Source organism: Telopea speciosissima, chromosome 11, assembly GCF_018873765.1.
Source record: "Telopea speciosissima isolate NSW1024214 ecotype Mountain lineage chromosome 11, Tspe_v1, whole genome shotgun sequence".
NCBI classification, from domain to species: Eukaryota; Viridiplantae; Streptophyta; class Magnoliopsida; order Proteales; family Proteaceae; genus Telopea; species Telopea speciosissima.
Window position 1 is genome coordinate 12,913,516 of NC_057926.1, and position 21,586 is coordinate 12,935,101.

General features: G+C 37.8%; 1 protein-coding gene across 1 annotated transcript in view; it reads left to right on the forward strand.

Moving 5' to 3' along the window:
* Window positions 1-18,878, forward strand: part of LOC122646670 (protein PAF1 homolog) — a 44,761-nt gene extending 25,883 nt beyond the window's left edge. Inside the window, exons 3-12 of the mRNA XM_043840259.1 lie at window positions 8,654-8,761; window positions 8,852-9,032; window positions 9,112-9,188; window positions 9,295-9,414; window positions 17,068-17,173; window positions 17,722-17,808; window positions 17,964-18,032; window positions 18,120-18,191; window positions 18,273-18,416; window positions 18,585-18,878. Of these exons, the coding sequence (XP_043696194.1) occupies window positions 8,654-8,761; window positions 8,852-9,032; window positions 9,112-9,188; window positions 9,295-9,414; window positions 17,068-17,173; window positions 17,722-17,808; window positions 17,964-18,032; window positions 18,120-18,191; window positions 18,273-18,416; window positions 18,585-18,728 (1,108 nt within the window). The 3' untranslated portion in view covers window positions 18,729-18,878. The remainder of the gene's footprint in view (window positions 1-8,653; window positions 8,762-8,851; window positions 9,033-9,111; window positions 9,189-9,294; window positions 9,415-17,067; window positions 17,174-17,721; window positions 17,809-17,963; window positions 18,033-18,119; window positions 18,192-18,272; window positions 18,417-18,584) is intronic.
* Window positions 18,879-21,586: the final 2,708 nt, after the last annotated feature.

Consider the following 21,586-nt stretch of genomic DNA (forward strand, 5'->3'; position numbering starts at 1 on the left):
ACGATCTCAAATGATAAAAAAAAAAAAAAAAAACTCTAGGTTCCTCTTAAATACTCCAATCATATGTATAACTATACTTCGTATAAACATCTTAGGTATGTACCACATCAAACTTCCCACTAAGCTTAAATTTACTTGTGTGTTTATTTTATAATTGTATTGTCTATATAATTGTAATATGATCTCGAATACCTATATACTAGATAAATTGCCTAAACCAATATTAAAATCTTCTAGACCAGACCAAAGGTAATCATATTCAATTGTTATCGCCAGGTGCTCCTTGCAAGAAGGATGTCCTCACCCTTTCAGCTGACCAGCTACGTCAATTTTGAGGACGAAATTCCTTTTAAGGAGGGGAGAATGTGAAACCCGCCCAAAAAAAAAAAAAAAAAAAAAAAAAAAAAACTTTTGGAACCTGTGTAATTTCAGGTTCTGGTTCTCGCCCTTGGTTATGGAGGATTCCAGGGAATCTTCCCATCTTGTTCTTCTGGAGTCAGAGGACCCTAATGGAACCCCGCACTTAAGCTACCTGTGTCGGATCTACTGGCTGGACAGCATGTAGAACCTCTCCATCAATTAAACCTATTGTAGGTACGATTTGTTTGTATTTTATAATGTATTAAATTGACCAAATAGAGTTATGGAGGCAGTTTGGTAATTCAACTTTTGGGACCCACATCCCCTGTGGGGAATCCTATTTCCAACATTTACCCGAACCCGGATTACACCTGATGTCATATGACATCATTATGTAGTTAGAATACACTAATAGTTACAAAATTCTGTTAAAATCTGATTTAGGAATTAGTTTCTAAAAAACTGATTTTAGCTTTGATAGACAAACATGCTTTAATCAAACCACTATATATATCTAAGTGATTTGTACTATTCATAAATCCTAAAACATAAGAAACGATTCTGCCTTAGAGGAACTTTGTAAGGCTTAGAAAAGAAAGGATAAAAGAGAAGATGAAGAAGGGAGAAGAGTACCTTATGTCAGGGCTTTGGTTCTCTACTTGGAATTGCAGCCTGGGTGTTCAATTGGAGTCCTTGTGGCACAATTCAAGACTGCTGTATACTGAATCCAGGTAAGCCTTGAAAAATCCTTGCTGTTCCCATCTCTATCTTCCCTAAATTCTCTCTAATTTCAGTCCTAACCCCATGGCAGCCATTAAAGCTTAGAGAACCAAGCTTTATTAATAAAATTCTGCTTATATTAGACTGTTTAGGGTTAATTGGTGTTCAATTGCACCTGAAACCTTAGGCTGTCTCCCCTAATGAACCTAATTTCTGCTTCTATTGACCTAATGATAAACCCTAAAGCAATCTATTTGGATTTATTTGGTAAAATCCCCAAATTGAAGTCAAATTCTGAAATGAGACTCCCTAAGAGGCATGACCCACCTTAGAATAGGTCTAAAACATGAAATTGGGTCTGTGCATGTGAAGATCCATACACTTAGAGCAAAACCCCCAAATGTGCCCCTTGAACCGGATGCAAAACCAGGGTTTGAACCGGTCGTCCGGTTCAGGTGCCCTGTGAATCCGGTTTAGCCAAAATGGACCAAAATCCCCTTGACCCCTGGCTGTATTCTGACCCCAAAACTTGGTGATTTTCTACTGTTTAGGGATTGTTTTAGCCTGTTCTTTGCTGATCTTGTCTATGTTGCTGGGATCTTTGGAGGGTAGTTGTTTAAACCTGATCTACAGATTCAGGTAAGGGAATTTTGACTTATTTTATGTGTGTTTTTTACGTAATTCTAGTTTATTCTGTGTGCCATGTCATGTTTCATCAACAATACACTGTCCATGTAGTTTCTTAGCTTATTTTTCCTTTGCACTAGTTTGCATGTGATTCTAGGCTGTGTTGAGGAAAAGTCTTCATACATAAACTCCGATCATCTATTATGATGATTTATATGTTTTGATGATAACAAATAAATCGAATTGTACTAACTCTTGTTTAAGATGTTTAGATAAGAGCATAGCACTAAGTGAGGGGGAGCACTCAATTCAAGAGATTGATGCTCAAAGCAAATTGAACCTTGTCCAATTTTTCAAGACATCGAAGAATCATGAAGAATGAAGAACAAGTTTTAAAGACAAAGATCAAGACAAGTTAGAGGAACTCACTTTGAAGACATTCATGTAAAGAAGTGAAGTTCAAGACTTAAAGAAGATTGAAGACTTAGAATTGTGCTATGTTGTTAAATCATGTGTTAAAGACATAATCAATGTATCGCACACACTCACGCATAGATATATGTAGTGTGACCCTAGGAGGTTGTTTTAGACTCTTCCCACATGGACTAAAACCAAAGAAATTGGCTCGGACTTGTCCAATGGAATCGACCCAAGTTAGTCCAACCAAGGACTTATATTTGTTCAGCAAAACAGCTGATTTGGCATACCGAATCCAGATCCAGCATGCTGAATTCCATTTTTCTTGCAAAACACAATCTCAGGGTTTTGCTCACAGAGAGGAAACGGAATGCTCCGAATCTTGATCCGGCATAATGAATCACAATCTAGCATACCGAATCATGATCCAGCATACCGAGTTGGCTTTTGACCATTATGAATTAGTCGTTGGTCAACGGATATTCCATGATCCGGCATACCGAATTGGGAAACGGCATACCCGATCAAGACAGATTTGTATCCGAAATTAGCAATGAACCTTAGATGCTTTGAGCACCTTTGCCTATAAATATGTAAGCTTAATTAAGCTAAACACAATTAATAAAAGCTAATCAAAGGCATCAAAAGGCATTACTACTTGATCATCCAAAGCATTGAAGTGTGCATTGTTCATCAAGCATTCGATCAAGTACATTCCCTCACTAGCTCCTTCATCACACTTAGCTTAAGCTTCAAGTTGAAAGGTAGCATACACTACTAAAGTTGAGGTAACTCTAATCTTTAGTACCCTTTATTTTAAATGGTAGTTTGAGTCCTCTTACTTGGAATCAAGATTTGTACGAGTTCTCTTGCTCATACTCAAGATTTCTTTTAGTGGAATTCTCTCTAAGGTGAGAGGAGTGGACGTAGGCAAGTTTTGGCCGAACCACTATAAATCTTGGTGTTATTGTTGCAGTTTATTTGCTTTATTTTACTGACATTTTTAATTCCACACAAGCTTTTATATTCCACTACTTTCACCTATTCACCCCCTCTAGGTGAATTCACATTTGGCATCAGAGCGGGAGCTCAAGATCGTGATTTTTATAATCCAATTAAGAGTTTAAGACCATGGGATCCTCTGTCAATCGCAAGGTTGAAGGATACAATATTATCCGACCCCCCTTCTTTGAAGGTGAAGGATTTTCCTATTGGAAGAATCGCTTCAAGAACTTCGTTTGTGCCAATAACATTGATGCATGGGAAGTCATTGAGAATGGACCAAACAATATAAACAAACCCAAAGAACAGTGGACTCCAGCTGACAAAGCAAAAGTCCAACTCAATTATGTAGCCATTAGTTGCATCCAATGTGCTTTGGGAGAGAAAGAATATAATAGGACATGTATGTGCGACTCTGCTAAGGAGATGTTTGACAAGCTCATTATAACCTATGAAGGTACTTCAGAGGTCAAACAATCTAAGATTGATATGCTTGTAATTGAGTATGAGTTATTTAAAATGAAAACTGATGAGGACATATATGCAATGTTTACACGTTTTTCTAGCATTGTAAACAAGCTGAAAGGTTTAGGGAAGATCTACTCCATTGGTGAAAATGTTCGAAAGATATTGAGATATCTTTCAAAGGAATGGAGACCCAAGACTACAACATTAAAAAAATCTAAGGACATTGACAAATTGAGTCTAGACGAGCTGTTGGGGTCACTCCAAACCCACGTGATGGAACTAAAACTGGACACCAAGGGGATTGAACCAAAAGAACCGAAGAAGAAAGTTGTAGCATTCAAATCATATGAAATCAGTGATGATGAAGAAGAACTATCCGATGACGAGATCGAATATCTCTCAAAGAAGTTCTCAAAGTTCCTAAAGAACAAAGGCAAAACCTCATTCAACAAGAGGAGACTCTCAAGAGACCTAAAAGGTAAAAATGTTTTTAAAGAAAATAATGACTCTTCTTCAAAAGACATTGTTTGCTATGAGTGTAGGAAACTAGGACATTTTAGGGGAGATTGCACAAAGATAAAGAAATACAAAAAAGTATACAAAGCCGAACACTCATTCGATTCAAGTGATGAAGAAGAGGAAGACGAAGAATCTCAAGAAGAAGAGCAAACCAACCTTGCATTTGTGGCTATTGAAGATGAAGAAAATGAAAATGAGGTAACCCCCACTTCTCCATCTCATAAGGATAAGGATTTTCTAGAATTAGAAGAAGCCTTTGAAGACCTCTACCAAAGTAGCATGAAATTAGCTACTACTAAAAAGAATTTCTTAAAAGAGATAAATACCCTCAAAGACCAAAACACAATCCTAACTTCTCAAGTTAACAACTTAGAAGAAGAAAAAGAGAAGTTGTGTAAAGACTTAGAATCTTTTACTAATGGTAAAAAAACTCTTGATATCTTACTTGGAACTTCATCTAAAGTACCTTTCAATAAAGAAGGGTTAGGCTATGGTTTGGATAACAATTCAAAACAAACCCAAAAGCCAAGTTCAAGAAAGATAGCAAGCAAGGGAGCAAAGAAAAATAAATATTATAACTACTGCAGAAAGAATGGACATTCTCTTAAGGAATGCTATTCCAAGAAGAAAAGTCCTCAAGCTAAGAAACCCAATCCCAAAGGGGAGACTCAAAGTTCAAATACCCCTCAAATTGTTATATGCAATAATTGCAACAAAAGGGACATTCAATTTGGGATTGTCATGATAATCGATGGAGAAATCAGTACATGGGATCAAAGAATACGAATCAAGCGTATTACAAACCTAGAAGACCTTATTATGGTGAATATCAGAGAGACTCTCCTAAAATTCAAAGACCACATAAGGTACCCCAATACCAAAGACGTTGGAACCCCCAATCATACCCAAATTGGTATGGTAACCAAAAGGTTTGGAAACCAAGAGAAAAGTATGATACTAACATTGATGGACCCAACACAAAATGGGGACCAAAATTTTATTAAGTTTTTTTTTCGTTTCTATCCTCGCTTTTTGATAATGCCAAAGGGGGGAGAGAAATGGGGAGAAAAAATTGTAGTTTTCTCTTTGAACTTATTATGCAATTAATGTTATACATTTCTTGAATATTGCATTATTTTCGGTCAATATTTGTCATCATCAAAAAGGGGGAGATTGTTGAGGAAAAGTCCTCATATATAAACTCTAATCATCTATCATGATGATATATATGTTTTGATGATAACAAATAAACCGAATTGTACTAACTCTTGTTTAAGATGTTTAGATAAGAGCATAGCACCAAGTGAGGGGGAGCACTCAATTCAAGAGATTGATGCTCAAAGCAAATTGAACCTTGTCCAATCTTTCAAGACATCAAAGAATCATGAAGAATGAAGAACAAGTTTTAAAGACAAAGATCAAGACAAGTTAGAGGAACTCACTTTGAAGACATTCATGTAAAGAAGTGAAGTTCAAGACTTGAAGAAGATTGAAGACTTAGAATTGTGCTATGTTGCTAAATCATGTGTTAAAGACACAATCAATGTATTGCACACACTCACGCATACATACATGTAGTGTGACCCTAGGAGGTTGTTTTAGACTCTTCCCACATGGACTAAAACCAAAGAAATTGGCCCGGACTTGTCCAATGGAATTGACCCAAGTCAGTCCAACCAAGGACTTACACTTGTTCAGCAAAACAGCTGATTTGGCATACCGAATCCAGATCCAGCATGCTGAATTCCATTTTTCTTGCAAAACACAATCTCAGGGTTTTGCTCACAGAGAGCAAACGATATGCTCCGAATCTTGATCCGGCATACCGAATCATAATCCAGCATACCGAATCATGATCCAACATACCGAATTGGCTTTTGTCCATTATGAATTAGCTGTTGGTCAACAGATATATTCCATGATCTGGCATACCAAATTGGGAAACGGCATACCGGATCAGGACAGATTTGTATCCGAAATTAGCAATGAACCTTAGATGCTTTGAGCACCTTTGCCTATAAATAGGTAAGCTTAATTAAGCTAAACACAATTAATAAAAGCTAATCAAAGGCATCAAAAGGCATTACTACTTGATCATCCAAAGCATTGAAGTGTGCATTCTTCATCAAGCATTCGATCAAGTACATTCCCTCACTAGCTCCTACTCACACTTGGCATTAAGCTTTAAGTTGAAAGGTAGCATACACTACTAAAGTTGAGGTAACTCTAATCTTTAGTACCATTTATTTTAAATGGTAGTTTGAGTCCTCTTACTCAGAATCAAGATTGGTTGAGTCCTCTTGCTCGGAATCAAGAGTAGTTGGTTGTGTGAGTCCTCTTGCTCTCAATCAAGAGTAGTTGAGTCCTCTTGCTCTCAATCAAGATTAGTTGAGTTCTCTTGCTCTTAATCAAGATTTGTACGAGTTCTCATGCTCATGCTCAAGATTTCTTTTAGTGGAATTCTCTCTAAGGTGAGAGGAGTGGATGTAGGCAAGTTTTGGCCGAACCACTATAAATCCTAGTGTTATTGTTGCAATTTATTTGCTTTATTTTAATAACATTTTTAATTCCGCACAAGCTTTTATATTCCACTACTTTCACCTATTCACCCCCCTCTAGGTGAATTTACATTAATTGTTGGGAGTGACCCAAAATGCCCTGCCCAGATTCCGGCTTGGGCGAGGGAGCGATGCGCGTTGGCTAGTGTGCAATAAGGAATTAAAGTTGCACCTTCCCTGACAAGGCGTCTTTTGGGCGATTGGCAAGCGTTTAATCCTACAATTGGTATTAGAGCAGGTGGTCGCAAGTTCGAGTCTCCCCGGTGCCATGGGTGCTCTGTTATTGGGCGTGCATTTGGGGGGGGGGGATTGTTAGGAGTAACCCAAAATGCCCTGCCTAGATCCCGGCTCGGGCGAGGGAGCGATGTGCGCTGGCTGGTGTGCAATAAAGAATTAAAGTTGCACCTTCCCTCTCAAGGCGTCTTTTGGGGGATTGGCAAGCGCTTAATCCTACAGGCTGCATTGGCATCTTGCATTTGCATTGATATTTATTATTACTGTTTAATTGATGAAAGTGAAGTACTGTTTATTCTTACAACTCAGCTATCCATACATGTTTCTTCATGTATAGATTGCACTGGGCTAGGTTTTTATATCATAACCCAGTACTACGCCCCTTACCAACAGGGGGTGAGGTATTGGACAACCCGTGGTACAGTCGAAGGGTATGCCGGGGTACCATTCATTGTCCCATGTTAGCGTGTGTGCTCCGCTGTGGGAACAAATAGTAGGGTTGGTCATTGGGGGTCTGTTGGGTTGGCTGCCTGGTGATATGCTTTCCTGGCAGGTCCTCACCGTGGTAGAATGGTTTCGCTCGGGTGACTGACGTCTGGTTATGTGTTTCCGGGACCGAGGTTAGCATCTACCACAGTAGTACTTAAATCTCATGAGACTTAGTATCCATGTTAGGAGCATGCTAGATTAGTACATTCATCATGAATTATTGTGTTGTGTTTTGCATGCATTTCCTTACTGGGCTCAGTTAAGAGCTCACCCCTGTGGATATCCTTATTTTTCAGGTGATTTAGTTACTTCTAATGTTGGATTTGCGGCGCTGGAGTTTGAAGTGCACGATGCTTCGTGCGCATGTGATGATTGCGCATTTCTTTGATATTGGCTTGACAATACAGGCTATCTCCCCACTCTCTTATGCCTTATAAACACTTTGTATAGTTATAGTGTATTTCTTGTATAGTTTTACCTTGTAGTACTTTGGAGAACTGTATAGTAATATCACAAGCTTTATCATTTATATAAATGAAATATCATATAGACTTCTCTTATTACTGATGTTACCTTTATTATTTAATTGTTTCCGCTGCCTCTGATTACTGTATTTGTGAGCAATGATTGTAAATAGGGTATTGCACTTGAGGTCCTTGGGGATTGGTTGGATGTCAGAGACATCCCGCCACACTTGGCCCTTATTAACCGAGCTGGGGTGTGACAGTAATTGGTGTGAATCTGTGGTTATTGGATTTTCAACAATAAAATGAAAAATAAAGAAAAAAGAATAAGAGGTAATTTTATTGGAGTCAACAGCCATAGAACTCCAGTAATCAGCAGCTAGAGGCCTTCAGAACTTCAGCACCTTTGGGAATGAAGTGCTTGGATGATGGACAATACCATTTCCTAAAAAAAGCAGATGTCTTCATTGACTGTCGCATTGGATACTGCTCCTTTTTAAATAATATTTGGTTCATGTTTTGGCTCAAATTCCAGTCTAGAAATAATGAAAGATGCTTATAAGCCATTATTTATATATTAAACAAAAGGAAAACTGATTTAGAACTCCTTGCTACATTGACAACTTCTACCAGTTTCATCAGAAACCGTTTCCTCGTTGTTTTTAATTAGGAGTTTATGTGAGTCACTGGTTATAAGGCCTGTGATTTTACCTTCTTATGTTGTTTTGATTTAGTTAGTTTGACTACATTCTTTCTTATGCTGTCTCGTGGTAAATTTTCTGTTCAATGTCTCAGGTACACCAAATATACTATCACATCATTGGAGAAAATGCACAAACCTAAACTTTTTGTTGAGCCAGATCTCGGGATACCACTTGACCTACTTGAAATCAGTGTATACAAGTATGTGTTGTACAATAAATCTTTATTTCTTTTCTGTTGAAGATGACAAACCCATCATCTTTCTGATCATAAATTGAATTCCTTCACCAGTCCTCCCAGAATAAGACCTCCCCTTGCTCCAGAAGATGAAGAACTGTTACGTGATGGTGATTTAGTAACCCCTGTGAAACCAGATGGAATTAGAAGAAAAGAGCGGCCTACAGATAAAGGTTTTTCTTGGCTTGTTAAGACACAATATATTTCTCCTCTTAGCATGGATGCAGCAAAACAGGTTTTCACATGCTTAAGCTTATCAAATTTAATTTTTCTCAAGGATATGGCCTTGTAAATGAATATGTTATTGACTACAGTCCCTAACTGAAAAGCAAGCCAAAGAACTACGAGAGACAAGGGATGGCCACAATCTTTTGGAGAATCTCAATAACAGGTTTGTTTCATTTGGACTCAATCGTTATAATCAATGTCCGTTACTGTATATTTGGTTTTCCTATCTGTTTCTCTTGCTATATACTTAAACATTAAATCTATTTCAGGGAAAAACAAATCCAGGCAATTGAAGCTTCATTTGAGGCATGCAAGTCACTTCCAGTGCATGCAACCAATAAGTCATTGCAACCTGTTGAGATTCTGCCACTTCTACCTGATTTTGATCGGTACAGACTATACTTTTGCTACCGTGTAATGTTTGTTTGCCTAACATGTCTATTCTACTCCGGTTTGGATGCTAACATGCATCTGATTGGTTGCTTATTCTATTTCGATTTGGATCATAGTTATCAAGGTGGCAACGTGACCACGGCGTTTGAGGGCCTTCATAAGCGCCTTGGTGATAGGGCGGCCGCAAGGCATCGCCTTGGCGAACAAGGCGTTCTAGTGTTCTTTTTTTATATAACCATTTTATTTGGCACAAATAGCATATTAAAAATTATATAATTCTACTTCTTTACTAAATAAATATTAAAGAGTCAAACCAATGCAAGATATTCATCAAAAAAACAAATTAACAAACTAAGTTCTTCATATTATCATATCAATATAGCATATAAATATGAAACAACATTATAAATTATTAAATATAAAGAATGAAGGGTTGGTAAATTATTATACTTACCTCTATGCTGCCAAAATGAGTGCCTAGGCCCTAAGGTCATCCACTATATTTCTACTCATGTGACCTTGTCAGTCAATATTTAGTACATAAATAAAGTGTAAGAAGTAAGAAGTAAGAAGTAAGAAGTAAGAAGTTAAGAACCAAGAATTAAAAAGTATCTAAAGTAAGAATCGATAAGCCAAATTTATGGAAAAGAAATAATTTGGGGTGATCTAAATCCTGAATCATTCAAAAAATCATAAAATAAAATATAAAATAACCTAAAATAGTAAAATGCCAAAATTAAGTGATCATTAAAGCTTAAACATTCAAATACTTGAAGTAAAGAAAAGTCTAAAAAACAATCCAAAATCCAATCCAAATTGTTCAGTAAAGTACTTCACTACTTCAAATTTCAATCATGTATATTTAAATCTTCTTCTTCTTCCTTATGTTGCTCGCCCGCAGCATCACTTCTATACCATAATCATCCTCAACATTTTCATCATCACGCACGTCCTGTTCCTTCAACTCCAATTCCAGTTCTTCATCTGAAGACTCCTTAGCCTTCCCCCTACCACGCCATGAATAAGAGACAATGGCTGGAACCGCTCCATTGGTTGATGGTCCAGACCTCATTGCTCTATTGGCGCCATGAAATGATGAAGATGCCCCAGCTATTGTTGATACAGTTTCCAATTGAGATCATCCCCAGGATGAACTAATTTATCATCTGATGCGCCAGTCATCCACACTACTCCAATCTAGCTCATCAAGCACCAGTGGATTATAATTTTGCATTGTTCTTTTCTTTCTTGGAACCTTACTTGAAGACGGTGGTTATACTGGATGTAGATAAGATCATTTAAACGTTGATGCTCTAACATATTTCTCTTCTTGGTGTGAATTTGAAGAACAATTAACAATATTAAAATATCACTTTTTATTCTTCAAGCCATTTTTTCATAAAACCACACAAAAAACAAAAAATAAAAAATAAAATTAACCTAGTACTAAAGTACTCACAAACTCAAATATGCTCCAATTGCGCTCACAACCAGAAGATGAGCAACAAAGACTAAGTAAGCGCTTTGCAAGCTTTATAAGCCTTGGTGTAGAGCTTCCATGTTTTTCCCACCAAACAACTATAAATATATATAAGAAAAAATATAGATTAAATTAAAATCAACATACAAAGTACAAAGAAGTGAAACAACTAAACAATATAAATTAAAAAGAAAAATTCTTACTAGGATTCAATTTGTCCCTTTGTCTAATCGCCATCTCCTTTGCAAAAGTTCCTCTACTTCCAGCATAATCAGCAAACTGTTCACTGATATTGTTTTGCAAGGTTGTATCAGGCACCATCCTTGCAAGAATATCATTAAAGATATCATTTGCTTTATGCATCAAGGAGTTGGCTAAAGATTCATCTGATTCCATCTCAATTGCATTAACGAATTTGTTTGGATTGAGGAGAAATGCAACCAAATATATTGGTTTCTCCATCTGATGTGTCCAATGCCTATCAATAATCTTTATAATCTTCTTCCATTTTCTTTCTATGTCCTTAAAATTTGATTTTATGTTCTTGTTATGCCTCAAGTGATTCACTTTGTGGAGATGTGGAATACTGGAATCAATATGCTGATCAATTATGTTCATACGATCAGTCAACTGTTTCAGCTTGTGAATCACTTGTTCAATTGATCTGAAAGTTTGATTTGGAGTATTAAGCTACCCTCAAACATGGCTATGATACCAAAATAGTGGGATCTTGGTTCATTCCTTGCAACAAAATTAGAATCCTCAATATACAGAGTCACAGGGAGGTGAGAAAACAACCAGAATTGAGAAATTTTAATAACAATGGAAGAAGTAAGAAAGATAAGAAAATATGACTTGAGGAGTCTCACCCGCTCCCCCCCCCCCTCCCAAGCCTAGGCTAGTATCTCACTAACCACCCCAACCTCTCACTAGGAATTGCTTCTCACTTCTGCTCAGTCTCTCACAGAAGAATGGTATAAACCAAATTTCATTCAAATTCTTACCGGCAGCCATTTTTATAGAGAGGCTAGGATGGTTCTAGACCCTCATTGGGGCTTTCTCCTAGACTTGATGTCCTGTATATTTCCAAGGACTTACGGGACTCTTTTTAAGATATTTAATGACTTCACATTTTCAAGGTCTTCCACAACTAACACTGAAACCAACCTATTGAGATCCCCAAGACTTTGCAACTTTATAGGACTAAATACAACTAGTTATATTCGTATGGCCAGTTACCCCTCATATATGGGCTTTCTAAATAGGCCAATACAATAGAAACCGTTAAAATTTCCAGTCCAACCCTTATAACCGGCTACTTATTTAACCCATTGAACCTGGATTTGGGTTTGTTCCAATGTGAATGCTTGTGCTGGAACCTCTCTCTACATCAGTTTGGGACTGTTTCTGACATTAAATATTTTTCTGTTGGTTGTTATTTGGGGTGCTTGTTGAATTGATTCAATAGACATATGAGCTATGAATCATCACCTGCAATTTCAGGTTGATTGGTGGGCTATTGAGAGAGTTGTCTCTTTTGAACCAGACTCTGGTTTTCCACTCTTGCTGGTCATTCATGAAGTTGAAGGCATTCTGTCTTCATATTTACAAGTAGGTCCAATTTCTTGATAATTAATCATAAGCCCTTTGCCTTCATAAGTTTATTCTGTTTTATCCCCATTGTTATAATTTCAGAAATGACCTTCTCTTCTAACTTTCATGCCCATTCTGTCCTTGCTCTTGTTTTTACCTTTCTCAATAGGGGTCTGTATTTCTGAATTTCTACAGAATTGCCATTATACTTTAAACATTGATATTTATCATTCCTGTTGGCCCATAGCAACCCAAAAGTAGGGTTTTGGAACCTGGGGTTACATTAGACTCAGTTTTAGAAGAATTGGTCTCAAATATGCAATAACTTAGGGTTGTTAGGTTACTGAACAACCTTTCTATTGCCAGCAATAACCAAAGTACATGGCAAACTTGAAAATGAATTAGGTTACTGAACAACCTTTCTATTGCTAGAAATAACCAAAGCACATGGCAAACTTGAAAACGAAGCCAACAGATGAGGATTTCTCCACTATCCGATTATTTTTCCAGGCAAGAATCAAGCCCTTGCAAACTTTGTCACACCTCGCTCCCTACACCTAGGGACGTGCGATTGGAATACCCCGGTATTCCACACTAACCCCAAGGATTTACACTTTATAGTGCCATTATCACTGATTCCACATAACAAATCAAATAAGAGTGTGTGCAGAAGCTATATAACATTTATAAATTATCAGACTGCGGAGGCTAAACATGTGATATCATATAATAACTAATAAGTGGCATCTTATTCTATCACGTTAAAGTTTGTAAAACATTAACTAGTAATAAGTAAATACAAGTAGATGAAATTCCCAAAAGTTAAATCGTAATTAAATACATCAATCTTCAGTAAACATCCCAAAACTCATGTGGGCTTCAAGCCCGTACTAAGCCACGCCATGAGTACAGGTCTCACTAGCGCACTCCGGTCCATGCTCCTTCTCGCTAGGAACATCCCAAGCGCCGTAGCCATCAACTTACAAATACGCCGAATCACCATTAGTCGGTACCATCATACCTGCAACTATATCTAAAAAGAGAGGTCCCTTGAGGGATGAGCTTCCAACTAAGCCCAGTGAGCAATTAGATCATACAAGCATACGCAAACAATTATGAATGCACAATCCATCAGGACGCAAACAAAAAATGATTGACGAATCCCACAACGTCCAATACTACCAGGATAATTTGTGCATCAAATTCAGTTTACAGTCATGCACATGAATGGATTCCAGTTTTAGTATGCATCCACCTAACAATCAAATTGCCTAAGTCCATGAGGTAAAGTGCTATTGCAACATCCCTTAGGTACCATCCCCGGCCCCAGAGTCAAAACACGATGACAAATCGACGATATTAACCCGAGTTGCGGTTGGAAGCCTACGAGACCGGACCCCGTCAGGTTGTCTGCAAACCCCCGATATAACCCAAGCTCTCACCAAATACGTGGTCTGTTGAGAATGGCACCCCAGTCCATCGGAATTCACCATCGTTTATCCAACACCTTTCCCCCTGTTGGTAAGGGGTGTAGCACTGGGGAGATGTAACCCTAACCATGCATCTAGAAGGAAGGGTGCATGCTCACGTATAAGCCAAAGGTTGAATCCATAGTACTGAAATCAAGGTCGACCCGGCTATCCTCTTACCCCCTCTAGCTTACACATGCACATGCGAGAGTACGGCGGATGTGATACCGAATAACGATCGGCCCGGTCACAAACCCGTACACTCATGACGATCCCAAGTTCGGTGCACACTCACGACACTTGGATCCCATACACACATTCATCATACACATCGCATATCCAACACATAACCATCATTCATTTCTACATCTCATCGCATAACAGTTATGAAATCACAACTCATTCATATCTCAACATATAAACAATATCCGCATTCGCGATAATAGTTCAAGTATAATTGTAATTCTCTAAACAACTAGCATTCATCATGATAATCTTAAACCATTCTTACCATGATGCATCATTAGTAACATGCATCAAAATTAGCATAGATCGTCATATCATTTATCACATACATGCATGAATGGCATTCCACACAGGTCATCACAAAAATATTCCGTAAATTAAGTCCAAGTATCTAATGCACTCACAATCATTGAAGCGTAAGCAACACGGGTTCCGTGTAGTATACGCCTTCCGCCGTAGGTGTACGTTACCCTAACATGTCCATCAACAATCATACAATAGGTGAGAGAAGGCTTGGGCATCAAGTTTGAAGTCAAAACCCAAGCTAGCATTCATTGGCCTGAGTGGATGATGGGATAGATTGGATTGTGTGCATCGTCCGCAGACCAGCGGACTGTGCAGGCAGCAACTCAAATGAATTAGAGCGGACAATGTCGTGTCGCAGGCTGCATCGTCTGCTCAGGCCAAATTGGCCGCAATTTGGCTTGAGCTCGATCCAATTCTTGGTCAATGGCCCTGGGGCCAGCAAGGTTCTATGGGGACGTGTTCATAGCCTCCAAGGAAGCTAGTACACCAGGGGATTCAATCCCATTGAGGTTCCATAGTTTGGATTAGGTCCTAACATCAAGGTTTCTCCAATCTTGGAGGTTCTACTATGGGGTTTCATGCAAGATGGGCATAAATCAAATCCCAATGACCTATCTTGAAGGAATCTTCCATTTGATGTATCTTTCAGCTCTTTGATTCTTCAAGCACACGGAAGACTGTCTTCAATAGTTCTTTTTTCAATCAATATGCTTTGTTCGTTCTTCAATTTTACCTCTTCAGCAGCTTGGGTAACATATTTCTCTAGCACATTTAGCACACACATTAGTGTAGCCAAACACACATCACACAATGGTTTTCATATCCAAAACTTATAATATATAAATGGAATCTTCTGGTTCCAACAAGAGCCATTCTTCTAAGATAGACTACCAGTTTGTGCCTGAATAAACTGAGGTCATCTCATCATGATCCTGTCTTGCACATGCCCAAGATCCCATATCTTCAGTCTTGAAGTAGTACATGCTTCTCTATCAAAGACTTGTCTTCTTCAGTAAACCCCACTCAATGACAAAGGGAACCATTGTAAACAAAGTATTTCCTGGTAGTCTAATAAGGATGAGGGCCAAGCTGGCAAAATGAAACATTGTATCTATAGGGCTTAGCAATTCACTACAAAATGGTCCAAGATAATAATATCAAATGGTACTTGCTGCCAAATGAGAAGTTCAGTTCTTTCTTCCTGTCAATGCACAAGGCATCTTTTGGCTGTGTGCAAGAGCATTGTTACTTAGCTTGAAAATACTTATGTTGCTTTTGTATTGGGAAGCAGAATACTCGATACTTTTTGGGATTTTTTAGCTGACGTTGTATGAAGATGGGTTTTTTAATTTTAAATACTGGTCCCGACTTTTGAGGACTCTATTTTGGTTATATAGCATCCTTGTATTGGTTGCACAATTTTAAAATTTTGTTTATCATTAATGATATTCTTGCTTACTCTCAAAAAGAGAAGAAGAGAATTGTTACTTGGGATATCAAATATTATGGTGGTATTGTCCAATGTCTGAACAGCAGAACCATTCACATTTCTGTTGTTGTTCCCCCTGGGTGGAGTGGTATACACATAACAATATATGTGAATGCCTTCTTGATATGTGATATGTGTATTTGTGAAACCAACCGTTTTCTTCAATTAGACTTCTTATTTTATTGAAATCAACAATTTTAGTGCCAAACCTGAACATCAATAGTTTTTAGGCTTGCAGCTGAAACCAAGCAGTCGATCAATTACCAATTTAAACTTACCTATTACCAACAGGCAACAGGTCATACCTCAACATCTAATACTTTTCAGTTCCCGCAAGACTCGTTCCCACTACATTCAGCATCAACCTTACACTGCTGCTAAGCTGCAACAACCCAAACAAAACCATTATTTCCATTTCTTAAAGCTGCCAAAATGGAAACAAAATCAAGCCATATAGAGATTAGAGACACTTCTAATGGAACTAATGGAAACAAGTACTCAAAGCTCTCTTTCTTGGGCTATGGACTGATTTCAACATTTTGAGACTATCTACGCTGCCATCATGTTATGAAGTTGGCCATTTATTTTGGATGACGGAGACAGTTATCTTTTAAATAGACGAGGGAGTGGAGAACGGTAAAAGGGAGAGAGAGCAAGAAAGGAAAATGGGAATCTTGGTCATTCTTCAGGCTAATGGTTTCAGTCCAACATTTTTCTCTATGATTTGTGTTTGAAAGAAAATGAAATATAATATGAAAAAATACATTTAAATATCTGATGTGGGAATCTTGTGGCACCTATAGTACTGATTGTTCTGCCAAAGAAAAGACTAATGATGTTTTTATTGTTCCACTGAATAATGAACAATTTGGTTGATCAACAGTAAAATAACTTTTTTTTTTTTCAATTATTTGTTGAAAAATGTCTAAGATGTCTTAAAACTCTGCTCATTTCTTCCAAATGGCACCATTACTATTATATTTTTATCACATTTGGTGAACACAAACATAGCCATATTTCCTTGCTGACTTTTTACTGATCGAACCATAGTGTGATGCTGCACCAGGTACAAAGATCAGTTTGTCCTGGCGGCCTTTGATAGTGATCCTACAGCTGATTCAGAAGTCTATAATAAGTTGGACAGATCAGTCCGTGACGCCCATGAATCACAGGTTGGTTCATTATCATGTTTAAGATGCTCAATGAGTCAATGTTGTCTCAATATACTTTAGTAGATTCTTGATCAAGTTCAGTTAGCTAGAATCAGTCAAGTAGGTAAAAATTTACTTGTAACTTGTCAATTTCAAAAAAGATCAACGTGTCAGCTTTATGCTCCTTGAACTTGCATATTTTTATCTGGAGTTTGTTTATGCTCTCAATAGTCCCTGTATCTTAGTTATGTGCCTGCTCTCACTTTTTCCCTTTGATGGTGTGGAGTGGGAATTTTTTTGTTGAAGTCGGTCCTTCCTTTTAGTGTTTTCTAAGACCTAATTTTTCTTTCCAACATGTGAATATGTTGTTTGTTATTCGTGGATGCTGGAGCCTGGAAGTGTATATATTTTTTTCATATTAATAGTTGGGAGAGCCCAATGAACACCCTCCATTTGAGTGCCTGAAGTCTGTTGTATCCTCTCAAGTGATCATTTTTAATTATGAGCCTAAAATGTGTTAATATTAATTCCTCCTTTTTGCTAAACTCATCTTGCATTCCCCATAACAGGGAATTATGAAGAGTTTTGTGGGAAATGGTTCTGATCCGTCAAAGCCTGAAAAGTTTTTGGCATATATGGTGCCTTCACCAGATGAGGTAGTTCTTCTGAACCTTTGACTTCAAGTCCTTGAAGATTGCAAAGTTTTTCCATCAAGTGTTGTGAAGTTGCTTGGTTCAAGTTGCTAAGTTGCTCCTTGATGAAAATTTGATGTGTTTGGCATCTCTTCTTAGTCATTTATCTGTGGTTGCAGATATCAAAGGATTTGTATGATGAAAGTGAAGATATCTCATATAATTGGGTTAGAGAATACCATTGGGATGTGAGTGCCACATATTCTGATTTTTCTTTCAAGCATGCTAATTAATTTAAATTTGGTACTAGAAACTTTCCTTTGATGATGAGACAGGTAAGGGGTGATGATGCTGACGACCCAACAACATATCTTGTTACTTTTGATGGAGATGCAGCACGCTATTTGGTATGAAATTGGTCAGGGTTTTATAATTTATTCTTACGTGAGATGACACTGCTATTTACTCATACTCCAATTATGTTGCAGTCTCTTCCCACAAAGCTTGTTTTAAGAAAAAAGAGGGCAAAAGAGGGAAGGTCCAGTGATGAGGTTGAACATTATCCCATACCTTCAAGAGTGACTGTTAGGCGGAGATCCACCGTAGCTGCAATTGAACTGAAAGATCCAGGAGTAATTTCTTGAAATCATTTAATCTTTGTTGTTCTTCTGTCGTGTGGGGGTTGTCTACCCCCCCCCCCCCCCCCAACAACCAAAAAAAAACCCGGTTATCTCTGTTTATGGTTGTATAATGTTCCATATCTTTTCTTTTGTTACCCTTGATTTGTCATTTGTTTTCAGGATTATGCAAGTTCCAAGGGTGATATTTCAGGCTCAAAGAGAGAAAGGTCGTCCATTGAACATGGGCTGGAAATGCGGCACAAGGTTGCCCGTGTCCAAGACATGGAACTCTCTAGCGGAGCAGAAGACGACATGTCTGATTGATTGCCGATGATTTAATACTGCTAATTTCTGCCTTCCATTGAAGGCTTTCTAATTAGCCTTCCTGGTGGAATGTTTGGAAAACGCTCGAGTTGGATGCTGCTCTTACAGAAGGTCAATGGTAATCCAATATTCTTACAATGTCATTCACCAAGTATGTATGCTACGATTTATCGGAGGTGTCCTGCGGACATGAGAAATCTCTTTTTTCCCCTTCCCCCCTGTGCCTGTGTAAGTGTAGCTAGAAATGTTGAGCTTTTTCATAATGATAAATCCCTTTTTCTTTTTTATTAGGTCATTCTTGCTTTATAATATCTTCACAATTTCAGGAAATTTGATACTGGCTACAGCTAACCTTTTTATGTTTTTTATTTTTTATTTTGGGGAGGGTTTACCTGCACGGCCGCATTAGGCAGGGCAGGAGACGATGCGTCAAATTGGGACAAAACCTTTGTCCAAAGTGTTTATAGGGTGTGATTTTGTGTTAGAGAAAGATTAATCCATTTAGATTCATGTCACATGCAGAATTTTATGGGTCAGGTTTTGTTTAAAGTTCTTTATCGAAGGAACCCATCTTCTTATTTTCATTGAGAGGAGCTCGAAGGAAGCATGCTTGCCTACCATGCTAGATCCTTGAATTGGGGTGAATTTAATTACTGTTTGGGGAATACAGAAAACCTTATGGTAAGATCAGCCTACACTGCAGAAACTTTGAGGTTAATAATTTTATGTTGCTGCCTTGCAGGTGGTTATTATGTTGAAATAGGTTTTAATTTGATAAAACAAAATGCAGGAGCTTTTTGAACGATGGTGAATGAGATGCCCATCAATTAATTTTTTGTTAGGTACTTGACCAATACGCTAAAAACTGGAATGTGTAAAATCAAGCACTTAACTCATCAAATACTAGGCTACTTCAATCTAGTGTGTCCATATATTAGATCAAGCCCCATTAGGCACATAAATGACCATGGCCCTATAGTCGTCAACCTCAGTGGTTATCTCTCTAGGCATCTATTACGCTGGAGATAGGTAGTCCTTTCCAAACGACTCCACTCTACCCAAGGTTTCTACTTGGCAGTCCTTTCTTGAAACTTCACTTTTAGTTAAAAGTTTAAACAAAATCATAAATATGGTATCTATAGCTACAGTCCTGTCCATGAACTCTCCTTGGGCCTACCTATAAAAAAAAGTAAATAAATAAATAAGAGGTGCAGATATTTTTTTATTGCTAATAAAATCATGAATGCTAACCCTTCTTCATTGGTTTCCTCATAAATTTATCCCAGGAACAATCAAGGGAAGCATGACTTGTGTGAGACAGGAATAGACTGTTTTGTGCTTGATTTCCTGCAAAATATTAAAAAAGGGGGACAACAACATCATTTTTACTTCTATGAAATACCTAAAAGCACACATTGAAGATGCTTGTGATTGATTATGAAAGGAATTGTTGAGGAGTTCTATTCTCCCTCCTCCCAGTAATAGGGGTGGTACACTTCCATTGAAACCACCACTTCCCCACTTCTACAAGTTCATGAATGACGAAACTAACCCACCTCCCCAAATCAACCTATGTGCCATACAAGTATATTATGAGCATATACAAGAACATCATTAAGATATCGTTATTGTGGATACAATTAAGAGATCATTATTGTAAGGGGAATTATTAACGTAACAAAGGTTTGTTATTTATCCAAATATAACAAAACACCTACTACCCTCTTAAAACTACAATTAAGGACACAGTTGAACATAAATTTATAAAGATAATTGGGTGAAATCACATTCATTACTGAAAAGTCAAAAAAACCCTAGAATTTTAACTAGATTTTGTTAACAAGGGTTAAAATGTAATTGTGCATCACACATCTTCCCCAAAATCATCTGCAAAACATCTATCGTCTCCTCCGACCATGAACGAACCCAACCTCTTTCTCTCTTGTTTCCGGCAGAAAAAAACCAAAAACTCAAATAAGATTTAGTAACCTTTCCCCAAAATAATCTACCAGCATCTCTCGTATCTGCTGGTTGTGGAAACTACTGAAGGTAACGTCTCCTTCCCGTCCCTCTCTCATGCCAAATTTTTGATTTACCAGATCGATGCTGTATCTCTCGAAACCAAATATTTGATGTGGTGACTATCTCATTGAAGGAATACAGAGCGCACAAGGAATTAATGATGGAGAAGATGGTCCAAAATTGGATTTGTTTCTAAGAGGATCGGTTCAAGTCCCCTGTACCATGTTCCCCAACAACACTGATGCTTCTATTGATGACATTGCAAATTGATCAATCTCAGGCTCAACGCTGCCGCTACTTCTGCGAAGGGCTGGTCATGCTACCGCCAACATCTGAGTTGGACATGTTCCTTCAAGCCTTTTAACCTCCCTCTCCCACTCTGGCGGCACCCCAAAACGAAGGGCTGATCATCCCCACTGATTTTCATTGTCGTGGAGTTGCAACTCTCCTCCCTTCTCTTTCTTAATTTGTAAACAAAAATTAAAATTCAGGTCTGAGCTGCCAGATTCGCAGAGAATCAACAAACTTACAATAAAAAATTGAGAATCAGCAAACTTGGAACGAAAAATTTATCTTGTAAAGTGGATAATCTCTCTTACAGTCTTACTGCTTAGTACTGTGATAGGTCAGATCTTTCCAAAGAAGAGATTAAAAGAACCAGCAATAACAGGGCCCAATAGAAAGAAATCAGAAAACCCAGTAAAGTATAAAGGATTCCAACCCTTTTACAGATCAGTGGAAGAAACTCTACATTAGGCGAAAGACCTTGCCTCATACATACATCTAAAATATGTAAGTGAATAAGACCCTTCACAGTGGAACAACCAAAGATCAAT